Here is a 15,327-nt window from a genome sequence, read left to right as displayed (position 1 = left end):
GAGTTCCCGGGATCGAATCCCGGCTTCGGCGGCTGCGTTTCGATGGAGGCGAAACGAAGTGGCGTCCGTGTGCTGTGCGATGTCAGCGCACGTTAAAGATCCCCAGGTGGTCGAAATTACTCCGTAGCCCTCCACTACGCCCCCCCCCCTTTCTCTCTATCCACTTTCACTACCACCTTCCTCCGTGTGCTGTGCGATGTCAGCGCACGTTAAAGATCCCCAGGTGGTCGAAATTTCTCCGTAGCCCTCCACTACGGCTCCTCTTTCTCTCTTTCCACTTTCACTCCCACCTTCTCCCTTCCCTTACGGCGCGGTTGCGGTGTCCACAGAAAACAAGTGAGACAGTTACCGCGCCTTTCCCTTCCTATAAATAAATCAGTTTTTTTTTTAAATCATCCCTTCCCTTACGGCGCGGTTCAGGTGTCCACAGAGCAAGTGTGACAGATACTGCGCCTTTCCCTTCCTATGAACCAACCAACCAACCAACCACAGCAGTAATCAGCAGCGTTTCAAATTGGTTTACCGGCGTGAATCGGAATCTCGCGACGAAGTGTGACACTTCTCTGACCAGCTGAAAGACCAGTTGGCCTTGGTGACTCTGGCCAACGCTCTGGCCCAGGTCATTCTCGATGCCAGGGGTCGTATCTCTGCCACTGCATCCAAACTTCTTAGCGCATAGCCAAAAGATAGGAACGTAGTGGATCTCGTATGGGTCCTGGCTCACTCGGGCGTCCCGGGGAGCGAGGCAACAAGGAGGTGTTGAACGAGGCCGCTCACCAGTATGCTCGAGGTTTTGTCAGCCGAGCTGGTGAGGGGATCTCGGACGCAGGTGCCGACGGGGTGTCACTGGATACGTATCAAACCATTACCACTTATTACATATGGAGCGGAGAGCGAGCCTGCCTCCGCACGTTTCGTTCAGCCGAGATACATACGTGGCGGGGGCTGCAAACGCGGTCTCAGCCAAACCCCTGGGGGTATGCCAAAATCTTTCCCGACATAGTAAATCGGCACTGCCAACTGTGCGGCGAGCCTGCCACCTTAGAACATATAATCTGGGACAGCGCGGAGGATCTGCCTCCGGCAGATCTAATACCATCTCCCTCGATGGAACACTGTGAAGCTGTTCTCGCCAGCCGGGACCCAGACGTCCAGTCCCGGGCCTCGGCAAGAGCGCAAGAGGTCGCTGACAGACTTAAACTGCCAGCCACCTGGAGCAGCTGAATGCGACCCAAGGCAAAAACCATCTTAATCACTGGCAAATAAAGTTCTCTCTCTCTCTATCTATCTATCTCTCTCTCTCTCTCTCTCTCTCTCTCTCTCTCTCTCTCTCTCGACTTTTAATAGTGCGTTGAATAAAATTTTTTAAAGTTGTTTCCGCCTTCTTCTCTCGCGGACGCATGCACGGACACATCATGCGTCTAAAATACTTTTGTCTTAAAATCCATCCTGGTTCTTAGTTCGAACCGAGAACCATGTCTTGTCCAAGACAATCGCTGTAACAACTGAGCTAACTAGGGCAACCAGCAGAACTATGGTAAAGCGAGGGTGACTTGGTCAACTCACCATGGGAGCGGTGTTTGTCTATAACTTGGGGTAAATTCGCCAAACAGCACTCCCGCGTTGACTTGATGAATTTGCTGTCGCTATGTCGTCTGCCGGCCGTCCTGGTTAGCTGAGTTAGTAGTGCGTTTATGGAAGACAGGCGGTGATCCCAGGCTCGAACCCTGGGTCAAGGTTGTCTTTTCTTCCACTGCAAAGTTTCTTGATCAAAGAAGCTACATCTTAAGTCTCATGATCTATAACGGCGCTCATTTGATTATAGATGAGTAATTCTACCTTTTTATGAATCTATTTTACCTTGGCGGATTCCTCAAAACATTCGACAAATGTACGTGGCTTACAATTTGTGTTTCGCTACCCCATATTATTATGGCCCTGATTGTATATGAGTCACATCTTACACAGCAGTAGACTCGTCTGTTTAAAGTTTTCATTTTCGCAGCGCGAGAATAGGCTTAATGTAAAGGGAGAAATTAAAACAGTGAGGAGTCGCGGGAAATGCAAAATATGTGATGCTGTTTTTTGTTTTTTTTTTAGAGTTTCGATTAGTGAGTGCGACGCATAAACTATACAGACTTGCGTATAAATAAAAGCAATATACAGGTTGTCTATAGGGCAGTACGAGGATGGTATACGTTGCAGTTACCCCTCAGAAACGCGTCCGCAGGTGGTTTTCAGAAGACCTTGGTTCAACCTGTCCAAGCAGCAGCTGCAACCCCGGGACCAGGGAAACAAGCTGCACAAAACCAGCGGTTCGGTAACAGTGTACCTGCCAGACGCGTACAACGGGGGCGGCTGCCTGCGTGTGCTGTTCAGGACCAAAGAGGGGAATCAGGACGAGGTGCCTTACTTCAGGTGAGTCTGCTTAGATTACGTTGTGTGACGCGGGCTACTTCATTACATGAAGCTATAAACCAACCGTGTTTACAAAGGGGGTTCTCTCGAACAGAAGCGGACTGGGAGTGAAAAGTAGCCTTAGCGCCCATAAGGGAAGTGAAAGTTTTAAAAGCAATTTTCTAATTTCACAGTGCACCTATGACGACGTTTGTCGGTACAGAGCAACCACGAATCTTGATTGTGAAAGCATGAAATGCCAATTAAAAGAAGACGTATTTTTAAATACTGCGAAGCGTACGGGGGTGCGAGTTGGGAGGGCGAGCCATAGAAACACGTGTAAACACAACTTACCGCAACATTTTTCCTCGTTTCTAAGAGCACCAGCAGAGGTGGCCGGTAGTTACACATTGGCGAGAGCTTTTGAGACGTGTGTGACAAAGTATGCTACGTCATTCCGGATGCAATCTATTTTTAAAACGCGCTAAAGATGTGTTGTAAAGTCGTGCACTGCCGACAGGCTCTTTGCGTAAGTAGGAGAGGCTGTGTCCGCATATGCGCCATTGTTGGAAGGGAAAAGATACGGTAAAACCAAGAGTGCATATTGGCCGGCTAGTTGTTGCATAATAGAAGTTCAACGCAGGCACTGACTAGCAACTGATATTTATGAGCAGAAGGAATTTATAGTCACAGAAACGAGTCAGGCTGCTATCAGTCTGATACAAGGTTGAGATTCCTTAACGTAGTAGTAGTGATGCGCCAGTTGTTTGCATCAAAGAGACAAGAAACGTTTTACTGACAGCTTTAAACTTTTATCGTGCACGCGCCTATTCTGCGTTAAGGAATCGCAACCTTGTATCAGACTGATAGCAGCCTGACTCGTTTACGTGACTATAAATTCCTTCTGTTCGTAAATAAATATCAGTTGCTAGTCAGCGCCTGCCTCGTCTTCGTTTTCGAGCTGTTTTTCATTAACTTCTAACGGTACAACCATTTTCTTTACAGAGCCGCTAGTAGAAGCTGTTTAGAACACGATGGCTGGAGAAAAGCAAACGTCTGATTTTGAATCGCAGAAGATATGGGTGTATGCGCTTTGCGGTATGCGCTTTTAGCTACAGATAGAAAAAAATCCAAATATGAGAGAAAAACTCTTCTACTGCCTCTTCTCAGTTTGCACTGGGTTTTTTCACGCGCTGGTATAACCACAACGCGGCTAATTCCTCTTTCTACGACAGGTTGTTCATCTGCGACTTCCCACTTGGCTCGCTCGCCATCAGGTATACCTTCAAGCTAATGAACGAAATAAAGTTTGCCGGCCAAGACATGACCCTCGTCTTGAAGGTCAAGTGCGCAACCGGAGAGACGGAGGAGCTGTTACTAGGCACGTTTGCAGTACAGCCCGAAGGGAACAACTACGTGCTCAGACGCGAACTCGACTACGTGCCGCATGCTGCCCCGAACCACCCGTGTGCTACGTGGGCTACCAGGTACGCATGCAACAAAATGGCCATTATATGCTGAAACAGTAGGGCACCTGGAGGTCCGGCAGACAGAAGTAAAGTGTAGGTCCTATAAATGAGGAGAGGTCTTGGAAATACGTTTCGTCACGACACTGGTGCAGTATACTCCAGCAAACTGTGAATAATCACGCTGATGGACAATCCATCTCGAAGGAGGATCCCTCAAAGCCTGGTGTATGTCTACAGTGCCATCATATAGTTGATGGTGCTACTTGCTCCTGCCGCTGCGATAAGCTGACTCACGCACGAATGGCTGATGAATATCTGCCCACGAATATATTGATAACTGATTGAATAAGATTGGGATGGAGGGCATTTGGCAAGCACTCGCAGATTATGACTAGCAGCTTACCGGTATCGCTCAAGAGGAAAGTATACAACAGTTGCGTCTTACCTGTACTCACCTATGGGGCTGAAACGTGGAGGCTAACCAAGAGGATTCTACTTAAATTGAGTACAACGCAGAGGGCTATGGAACGAAAAATGGTAGGGGTAACTTAAGCGACAGGAAGATAAATAACTCAAGTTACTGACATTCTAGTGGAAGTCAGGAAGAAGAAATGGGCATGGGCAGGACATGTAGTGCGAAGAGAGGATAACCGATGGTCGCTTAGGGTAACAAACTGGATTCCAAGGGAAGGAAAGCGTAGCAGGGGGCGGCAGAAAGTTAGGTGGGCGGATGATGTTAAGAAGTTCGCATGGGTCAAGTGGATGCAGCTAGCACAGAACCGGGTTAAGTGGAGAAATATGGGAGAGGCCTTCGCCCTGCATTTGGAGGAAGGAGCAGTTCCGTGGGGCATTGTGCTGTTTTTCGGAGATCTGATTTCTATATTACTAGTGAACATACACACGCCACTTTACAGGTAGCATTAGTGTAATTGTCATTGCAAGCCATCTGACCTATAATGAAGGTCACTATTTCATAGCGTCAGCTCATACGCCATTGTTATTACGCGGAGACGGCGTAGGTTGCACGAAGTCGCGTCGTATTCACGCGACAATTAAAGTGTGCAGCAACGCTGGGACGGCAGTACTCGTAGGACGTGATCGAGGAGAGGCGCGATTTAGCACACCGTGATCCGCGATCCGCTACCGTGAACCGTCACCGCGCGTTCCATTGCGCATGCCCAGATCACTTTTATGCCGATAGATGGCTCCACATACTTGATGTCGGCACATTGACCTGGCGCATCGGAACCAATCAGCTTGTACGCCCCGCCCACGAGCGGTAGAGCGTCACGGTGGCGGATCGCGGATCACGGTATGCTAAATCTCTCTAATATGTCGGCTCACATGATTCGTCACAGAGGTGCCATAGTGAAATTCATTATAAACAAGCACACGTCTGACGGAAACAAGTCATATCGTCCAATAACATCAGGGGGTATGTCATCCACTTGATGTGTCACATTTAATGTTTACCAGTGATCACTATGCATGCTCAAACACCTCGTGATCACTTCAATAATATCTGAGGCTGAAACCGGAGTTGCATTGCTTGAGAGCAAGTTGAGTTATTTTAGATTGACAGCACTATACTGAATGCGAAATCCGACATCTGTGTCTTGCATTACAAGTCCGTGCATATAAAAAGATACGCTCAGCAACGACGAGGCGCTTCCATCGCAGCAGCGCAGCGAAAAAAGCGTGAACCAATTATATTCTAATGCCGAAACCCAGCAAAAAGGTGTCATACATTCAAAGGGCAGCGCAGCGCCATCTCTGTTCATGGCGTGACGCAACATAGGTTTTGCGTTGCGACCAGATCATTTGGAATCACACCAGTCGCAAAAATGCACGCGCCATAACATGGCTAACCCTATGTGGCTAGTGACCTTAATATTGATAAGTTCACGCAGGGTGCCTCGAACGAAAAACATTGAATCAAGCGCTTTAGATGTTTATAACACTTTAGAGCTGCGTTTACAGCTGACCTCAAGGTTTGTAGGTGCAGCCGCTATTTGTATTTCTCAGCAGAGACTATATGGGACGAAATTGCCAGGGAAAGCGGGTAAATAAAAGAGCGGTCCCTGAAAGAGATCAGTTATTAGCTGAGGCTTATGTGGGAAGTGCAAACTGCTTGGTTAAAATAAAAATAAAAAGGAAATGTGATGTCCTGTCATTTTACCCACCTCTTGCTGGTTGATTTTACCTCCCAATGCGCTATGTGCACTTGATTGCTTAGGTATTTTATCGGACTTCAGCGGCTCTTTACCGGCCATGAAATGTCATTGCACGTATGCGATAACCATTTTAATTTGAGCCAGATTGTATTTCGCTTTTCAAGGTTCAAACATAAGGCAAAAATTCAGGAGTGGTAGTTTTAAGCAGACCACTCGTGCAAGTGCACGTATTCTACTATGGTACCCATTTGCATTTTCATAAATATTGCTTCGGTTCTCACTCGTATTCAGATGCGCAGTGCTTAGGCCGACGGCATATGGTCCAGTCTCAAGTATAAGGAATAGCTGAACTCGATGCGGTAAATGCCAACAGTATTTAAGAGTGAATTGCTGGCAGTTTTATATACCTTGCCGCTGTAGTTTAAAAGGGCGCTGCGTACTTAGCTAGCATATATTTCACGGGAAAAGTTTCATCTTCTAGTTTCTGCTGTGTGCTTTGAGTTACATATATCCAGCGCCTTCTAAGTAAGTACATGCAAATTATCACAGTAACCAAAATAGTCATCATAGCTCAAATACTGCAGGGCTTTCATAAGCACGCAACGCTGACATAATTCTGCGCCCATGGACATGTACTATGAGCACGAAGCCTTTCTAGAAATTAATAGCCGAGAGGTCATTTGAGAATGGCGGTTTTTAACCACTAGCTTAGACTATGATGTACACTCCTGCGCATGCGCAGAAACGTCATAGTGTTTTCTCTACTTCATGCGACCCAGATACATCGAAGGTGGTGCTGAGCAGGCTCCGAAACGTGTTATAGTTTCTCTTTTTTTCTTCTAGCTTTACTCCCAACGAGGCTGCTTTCGGTCGAAATAATGTTCACGTACCATCGTGAATGCCATAGACTCACTTTTGCGAGAAAGACCGAATTTTCCCTCTCTTGAGGTTTCCTTCATGTCTGCCTTATGGAGCGCATGTGTCGTTCTGTGTCTAAGGTTACAACGCTAATGTCTTTGTCTATAAAAGCTTTTGAAGACCGATTAAAATCTGAAACCTATTTTTACCATCCCATGGTCATCGTATGTCCACCACTTAGGAGGTACTACGTGGAAGACAAGAGGGGCGCTGAAGGAGTCACCCTGCGAGAGATCGGCGTTCTGCTCTCTTGCTGTGGCCACGAGCCAAACGTGTGTCTTCTGGGGCAGCTGGACGTAACGAGGCCTAAAGAAGACCGCAAACACAATGATCGTGCTGCCCAGGCGAGAACATCAACGGAGGACGTCGGCTACCAACCGAAAGAAAAGCGACCTCGTTTGCAGGATCTCGATGACGGAAAGGCCACGGCTGACTGACTTTGAATTCGTTTTAAGTATGTGCGCAGAATAAATTATAGACGTACGATTTTAATTGAGAGACTGAGAGTAATACAAAGTGCGAACTCATTGTTCCGCAAAAATATAAGCACCTACAATAATATTCTATAAGAGATGCTGATTAGTCAACCGCGGCTGCTGTGGTTGCCGATATATTTCAGTACTTTAACGTACGGTTCATCCGCCTTGATTTCGCAATGCCGGCATGACTGCCGAGGTTTCGACTTAGTCAAATGCTTTTTCGTAATCAATAAATGCTATGTATAGGGGATGGTTACATTCCGAGCATTTTTTTCTTATCACCGGGTTAATAGTATGGATACGATCGACGTTTCCTTTCCAAAAACCTGCTTGATCCTTTGGTTGATTGGAGCCTAAGGTTGCCCTGATTCTCTTATTGAATACCTTGGTAAACAACTTGTACGTAACGAATAGTAAGCTGATTGGTCTGTGATTTTTGGCTGTAACGTGGAGGCTAGCGAAAAGGGTTCTACTTAAGTTGAAAACAACGCAGAGAGGTATGGAACGGAAAATGGTAGGTGTATAAGGTGTAAGGTTAAGAGATAGGAAGTGTGCAGAATGGGTCACAGACACAACTCGAGTTAATGACATCCTAGTGGAAATCAACAAGAAATGGGCATGGACATGGGCAGGGCAACTATATTGCGTAGAGGTGATAACTGATGGTCGCTAAGAATAACAAATTGGAATCCAAGGGATAGAAAGCGTAGCAGGGGGCGGCAGAAATTTAAGTCTGGTGATGAAGTTCGCAGATGTCAAGTGGATGCAGCTAGCAATGGATAGGGTAAATTGGAGGAATGTGAGACAGGCATTCGCCCTGCAGTGGGTATAGTCAACGCCTCCTATAACTTCCAGGCCTGCGCGTCACGTGACGTGACGTTGGCTACGTCACGACGCGGAGGCTGATGGCACTCCTACCGTTTGTGGCCGTGGCGTCGCCGGCGTAGTGAATTCCTTCGCTCGCCTCTCAAGGGTGCGGACGCACGTTCCGTTGTCTCCCGACTATGCGCGTCTCCTCTCGCGTCAGTTGCCTTTCAGCTCTCGGTGGGGGCGGGTGTGTGCGGCGCCCGCTCTCACCGAGCGCTTGCTCGCCTTCGCCTGCCTCCGACGCTGCTCGCCCTCTCGCCCCGTCGCGACCTTCATTCCTCCGGTGCTGCGGTTATTACCGTCGCACCTCCCTGGTCCTTCTGGATCATCCCCGCTGGTCTCATCCAGCCCCCCAGCCGAAGCGGAGCCCGGATCCGTCTCCCAGCCCAACCCCCGACCCTTGGGCGTGCGAGTGTATCCCGTTCTGCGGGTGTTGCCAGGTCTCGCCCTGCCAGCACACCCTCCTCCCTTGAGGAGTTATCAGTGCGGCCCCCTTTTGACCTTGGTCTTCGCCTGTGGCGCACCGACGTCGCCCTCGCCCGAGGCGAGCCCCAGTGCCGGTACGGACTCGTGGCTCTCCGCCAAGGCTCCCTGCAGCTCCTTCGGGGGCGCAGTCCTGCTGGCCCATGCCAGTTTCCAGCGGACCGCAAGGTTCGCGAGCCTCGACGCATCCATCATCACCTGCCGCTTCTGCGGCCCTCCCTGCTGCTTCGGCAGCAATCCCGGGAACGCCGTGCTCTCGGGCCTCGACGCGCCGCCCTTCCTGACGGTTCTTCCAGCGTCCCCTGCCGCGCCTCAGCTCCGGCTGAGGTACCACTGCGGTCCCTTCCACTGCCTCCAGGTTACCCCCAGAGACAGTGACCCGTGTGCTCCTCGCTCACGGGCCTAGGAGTGCCATCTTCCGAGATGCCCCCTACCCGCCGCGCCGCTGCCACGGTAGCGGTTTCCCAGCGGTCATCCCAACTGCCACCCGGACTCTCCGATGTGACAGCGCACTGCAGATCCTCTGCAGTCACCCCGGCATCTTGTTCTCTAACCGGAAAAGGACGCTTGCCGAGAAGCACGCTGCTCGCACCTAAGTCAACCCTGCACTGGGCTCCGACTTGCCGGTAGCGGTTGCGCTTGTGTGTTATCCGCGGGGCACCCAGGATAGCCCTCTGTGTTCTGCGGGCCTCCTCGCAGTGCTCCCATTCTTCGGCCCCTGACTCTTCGGACTGTTGTTCGCGCGTCCTCCTCCCCTCCCAATCTTCCCCTACCCCATTCCCCTGGGCACCAAGAGTGCCGCCGCTAGCTCAGGCTGGCATACGTCGTGCCCAGTACCCCATCCCCCCTCATCATAGTAACCACCACCACCACCACCATAGTGCGGGCTGCGTCGCGCTGCGCTTGTAGCTCCCATCGTTTTTGTGGCAGGCGCGATGTTTGTAGGTGCGAGTTTCGTAAACGACGAAAGAATGTCCCATGCATTTATGAATGTCAGCTGGTTTCTATTTACCGCAACGAACATCGCGAAGCAAGCGGGTGGAGTAATTTTGCATGTGGCCTATTACTGCGTCATATGAATGCATCATGTATGCGCCTGTGCGCATTCTTGAGTAGTTTTATTTTGTTGACAAGTGCAGCCCATTAATGCGATCGGTCATGAATGGGGGATGCTGGTTAATGTTTTTTTTTTTATGGTCACCCTGTTTTTGTTTCGTGGAACTGGTACGTGATTTAGTGCCGCCTGTGAAGCACTGCTAATGTAACGCTATTTGTGAACTGTAAATCTTAAATGATTTTGAGTCATATCAAGCACCATTATCACTTTATTTTGGTTCATTATATTGACCACGTACCATTAATATTGTTGTAGCTTTTGAGAGATTGACATATGCTTTTTCAGGCAGGAATGACAGCTCTCGAAAGGCTAAATTGATGCTGCAGACTACGATGCACTTTTGCTATGAAACAACCAAACGTGGATAACGGGGTGACCCAAGCAATGTTTATTTACAGTTAATTTCGCTCACTGTCAATACAGTGTAGTACAATACAATTTCAAATGAACAGGTCGCAGGCGTGGCACAGGCAATGACACCTCTATCACTTTTCCTGTCTTCCAGTCAGTATACGATGTTGTTCGTTCCAAGCACGAAGGGTCGAAGTGAACAGCACAGACCTACAGGAATGCAAAATATGCGTGTGAGTGCAAGAAAACTGCTCTCGTAAATGGCAAATGCCCAAGCAAATAAATTAAACCAGCAATTTATGTATTTCTACCATTACATTCTCAGGTTCCCTTTTTCACTCATATAAAAAATTGGCAAGTTTACTACCACAAATGTGACCTTTGTGTAAAAAATAAGCAATTTACTGGTTCCTTATTGACAGTAAACCTGGCAACATATGCTCAAACAACGGCAATGCATCGGTAGTAAAATCTAAAACTTTCCAACGGCGTGCTTTTTTCAACGTGCCGCATTATTAAAGTTTTACGCGAAAGTATATACAACTCGTTCGCCCGAAAAGCCGCCGGCGTTGTAGTTCGCACGATCACGTCGGAAATAATCGGACGCTGCATGAAAGGCGCGATTGAGGCGTCCACCGAGATGCTGTGATGCGAGAGAGTTACTGCACCCATCCTTTCCTAAAAATGCCGGTTGAAATGTTCACCGATATGTCGAGATGTGAAAGGTACTGCGCCCTTACCTTTCTTGATAATAATTGTGGATATGGGAAAGGAAATGGCGCAGTATCTGTCACATAGTTCGTTGGACACAAAACGCGTTTGTTGAATCGGCGTCCGGAGAAGCGTCTTCAGGGCGCAAGCAGCGTAAGGGTGGAACGCTCACGATGACACACTGATGCTTTCGCGTCCGCAGCTTTAACTGCCCTCTGATTTTGTGGAGTCGATGTGCACGAACGCGTCTTTTGCGCAACCAGCGTTCCGGTCGAACGCTCATGACAAACCGATGCTTTCGCGTTAATAGCACGTAAGCAGCCTTAAGCCCTCTGAATTTTTTTTCCCCCTTAAGGTTACCTTCTGCACTGAGGAATTTTGGATCAAAAACTCCTGCACCTCGAGAGCTTACACATTGACCACGCAATAAATAACGTAACGCGAAGGGAATATATTTACATAAACTTTACAAATGACTCAACCGAGCCAGCGGCAACAGAGAAGGTTGCAGCCGTACTTCATACAGCGGACATTACGGCTAACAAAATAATACTTTCTCTCAGCACACATGCCAACGCTTCATCGGACCATTCACACGCATGACATTCTTGGTGAAACGAAATAGTTTGAGAAAAATGAAAACTAAAGAATCATTGAAAGCATTCTTACCTTGGTATATCAAGTTGGCACGAAATTCTTCCTCGGAATAGCGCGCAACCACTTCTCGAAGGTGTCTTTCTCCTTCGGAAAAGAAAACACTTGAACTTTCTTCTCAACATTATAGTTGCCGGCACGCAACACTTGTTAGGCGTTGCAGCCGTCGATAAACGCAGATGGAAAACGCGCACAAACGCCGATGGCGAGCGATTTGGTCGAGCGCAACAGCTGCGTTCACATTGCAACCGGCAGCGAAGCACTCCACGGCGCGGCAGCGGAGACTGCACGGCGCGGCAGCGGAGAGGGGAGGGGCATGGCGAAGTGACCGCCGGCAGGATGTGACGTCATATTTTTGGGCGCAGGCCTGGAAGTTATAGGAGGCGTTGGTATAGTCCGCCTGACAATGATGATGATGATGATGAACAGATTTGTTTCACGCTTGTAACAGCGTTAGCCAGCGATTACTCTGAAGTCTCAAATGAAATTTGGCCTAGATGCCCAGGTATATCAGTTATCAATAGCAACTCAATATATATATATATATATATATGTGTGTGTGTGTGTGTGTGTGTGTGTGTGTGTGTGTGTGTGTGTGTGTGTGTGTGTGTGTGTGTGTGTGTGTGTGTGTGTGTGTGTGTGTGTGTGTGTGTGTGTGTGTGTGTGTGTGTGTGTGTGTGTGTGTGTGTGTGTGTGTGCACCACACATGCACGTGCACACAGTGCTAAAGATTCCACGCAGAAAATTTCCTGTTATGAAGAACATTTTAGGATTGACATATCGCGAAAAGGGAATCATCACTGATTTTCACATAACGTTTAAGAACCGATGTTTACTCGTCTTTCCAAATTATTACAGAAAGAAGGGCCCAGCACAAAAATTTGTTTTGTGTAATTACGAGATTTTTGGTTACTGGTGCAAGTAACACTTTCAAGAAATTCTCATGAGCCTGTTAACAATACATCGAAACAATATGAGGCACCAAAAATGAGGCAAAAAGAAAAATTGACCTCCATGTGAAAAACGTAAAAGAAACTAATACATTCTTCGCTCTCTCAAATGTCGAGGAAGTGCAGGGGACCAAAATAAAATTGAACGCAATGATCAAGCGAACATTAATAGTCTGTAAACTACTGAACGCCACGATACCGCCACGACTGAATTTGCTGTGCTCGCAGCGCACAAAGACACGACGATGAGGATGACAAAAACAAAACAAACAAAACAAAACGAACTGCCTTGGTACACTGTGCGCGAAAGGAATTTTTAACAACTCGCCGAAATTTCTTGTTTACTCACTGCGGCTTCGTGATGCCTACAAAATTATATAACATTTATATTGAATGTCTGGAGAGGCATTACAGGTCATGTTCGAGAAATTTGAGGTAATTTGTTTCGCATTGCGTCATTTATTGCATATAGCTCATTTTACATGGTAACTCTGCTTGCCAGAAAACATCTCAGCGGAACAACCGGCATATATAATGCCATATCATGAAACATCTATGGAGGTTTTTTTTATTGAAAAGAATATAGGAAAAACTTTAGTAAATGATGTTGAGGCGATCCGTGTGAACTGTTGAGAAATCTTTTGCGTAACTTTTAAAAATGCGTTACTTACGCTTTTTTGGAGCAGTCTAATTAAATCAATTTGATGCTGTATCTTTTTCATTGAATTAGCAGTGCACTATTCTTCCCCGTGAAGCAGGGTAATATAATTAACACGTTACGCGTCCAAACTGCTTCCGTTGTGCGTAAAAATATCGTTTTTACACCATTCTTGTGATGGCTGGACTTGACGATTTCTTGACCTGAAACCAATGTTGACATAATATTTTAATGAAGAAGAAAGGACAATCAGCTCTGCAAGGTACATGCATTGTCAGTTTCATTCGGTTAGTTAAGCAAGTGGTATCAAATTGACCGAGACGTCCTTGTGTTCCGTCATGAGTGCAGGCAAAAAAAAAGATTAAGAACAAACGAGATTGGCATCGTCGCTTGGAGCACCCGACGGAGCAAGGTTAGTTACAGTCTTTGTTACGAAAATAATCTGAGCTTAAGCCACTTGATCTTCTGCCTATGTTGCGTGTAAAGTACGTATCAATTAAGTGCTGTCGTGCGGTTCTACAAGCAGTGGCATATCCACAGCTATATGTTGTTTATTGAGCTATCGTAGACTGTAATAGACGCGTGCGCACAGTGTAAACAACGAAAGCTGAAGAGCTGCGCGAACGACCTCGGCACAAGAACAACTCCACTCGAACGAGACATTTCACCGAGATGCGACGTCACGTATGGCTGGCACGGCTCAACCGCACAGGTATCATGGAATATGAAAAATGTATTTCAAAATGGGCTGGACTGGAATCTTCCGGATGTGCCCTTGCAGCCAGATCTTAATTGTCACTATCCGTGCATGACTGTTCTTGCACGCACTCGGAAGACACATTCCCGGTAAAAGAGCAGCGCGGCAATGTATCGCTTCCAGTCATGCGCATGCATGCAGCACGCCGCCAACACCACTTCGTTGTGTTTTGCTGCAATAAAATCCTTCAAAGAGGGCTCGCTAAACTTTGTGTTTGCCGTACTTGCCTCATTCGATCAGAAGTCCGATGTTCGCATCGTCTGTGTCGGCTGCTAATCAAAGCAGACCGCATGCAGATTCGGCGAAGGAACGTAACAGGCAGAGTTATTTTGCAGAAGGTTTGAAGAACTTTATTTATCTCTAATAACAAATCAAGTTTAGCTTGGCCAAAACTGCGCTGTATGTCAAGAGTTTTGTTGCGAAAAGTTATTTCGAGCTTGCAAGGCAACGAGGTGGCGCTACCGGTGTCATCGCTGTGGCCAGCGGTTTCTTTTGCTTCCTTAACCACCACAGACGATGCAAACATCCGACTTCTGATCGATTGAGGCAAGTACACCAAACAAGTTTTGTATAACTACATGCAAATGCCATTTCTTTGCAGAATGTCAGCTACGAAAACTCAGCGGTTTAGTTGGTATAAACGTTGGACGGCACGCACGTAATTGCACAAAGAGCGAGTTCGTCTGCTTCAACCGCGGCTCTTAACCCAGCCGCTTGTAACGTAGTTGCGTTCTTCGAGTGATCAGTAGGCTTGCGATTGGTTTCTTGTGGCGAAGCTCGTCCGTAGGACAAGGGATTTATGAATGTTGCTCATATTTATGCGTGGGCACAGGCCGACGCTTACCGTGCAATTGCGCACATCGACTGCACACGGGTCGGTACCAAAGTTTTGTTTCGTACAGGTCTCTGTCCGCATCGCGCACACTTTGCCGATAAATCAAACTGTCACTCATGATACCGATTGAGTTTTCATAACAACGGTGCTGGCATGAGGCAGAGTGACAGAGCAAACGGACGCGCACGAACAGCTAAGCTAACAGGACGCAAAGATGGCGTCGGCTGCATACTGACGTCAGCTTCATTCATGAATATGCGATGCATATATGTACAAAAGCCGACCGCATTCATTGCCCTCACATAAACCGGCGCCAACATGCATGCCGATATAAGACCAATATTCAAACAGCACATCGGAATGAAGCGTTGACATGGAGCAGATGCGGCAGCTGGCACGAAGCGCAAACAACTTTGATCACGATTGAAGTCAGCATGAACTATAACGCATGCACGTGCTTACTTGTTAGACATGGTTTGAAGTACGCGTCGTCTTTTCTTTGGCAAA

The 15,327-nt window shown here is 47.6% G+C and overlaps 2 protein-coding genes across 2 annotated transcripts in view; one reads left to right on the top strand and one right to left on the bottom strand.

The window, feature by feature from the left end:
- LOC146178336 (cytosolic endo-beta-N-acetylglucosaminidase-like) overlaps window positions 1-7,662 on the top strand; it is a 28,477-nt gene extending 20,815 nt beyond the window's left edge. The window contains exons 8-10 of the mRNA XM_084579583.1: window positions 2,231-2,418; window positions 3,633-3,884; window positions 7,140-7,662. Coding sequence (XP_084435709.1) covers window positions 2,231-2,418; window positions 3,633-3,884; window positions 7,140-7,395 — 696 coding nt within the window. The 3' untranslated portion in view covers window positions 7,396-7,662. The remainder of the gene's footprint in view (window positions 1-2,230; window positions 2,419-3,632; window positions 3,885-7,139) is intronic.
- The window catches only part of LOC146178335 (BSD domain-containing protein 1-like), a 69,007-nt gene extending 53,699 nt beyond the window's left edge, over window positions 1-15,308 (bottom strand). Inside the window, exon 1 of the mRNA XM_084578155.1 lies at window positions 15,283-15,308. Within this exon, the coding sequence (XP_084434281.1) occupies window positions 15,283-15,293 (11 nt within the window). The 5' untranslated portion in view covers window positions 15,294-15,308. The remainder of the gene's footprint in view (window positions 1-15,282) is intronic.
- Between the last annotated feature and the right edge of the window lie 19 nt (window positions 15,309-15,327).

The sequence above is a fragment of the Amblyomma maculatum genome, chromosome 9 (assembly GCF_055883805.1).
Source record: "Amblyomma maculatum isolate TAMU_Amacu chromosome 9, ASM5588380v1, whole genome shotgun sequence".
Lineage (NCBI taxonomy): Eukaryota > Metazoa > Arthropoda > Arachnida > Ixodida > Ixodidae > Amblyomma > Amblyomma maculatum.
The sequence above is the reverse complement of the archived record's forward strand: the minus strand, read 5'-3'. Positions and strand labels throughout refer to the sequence as shown.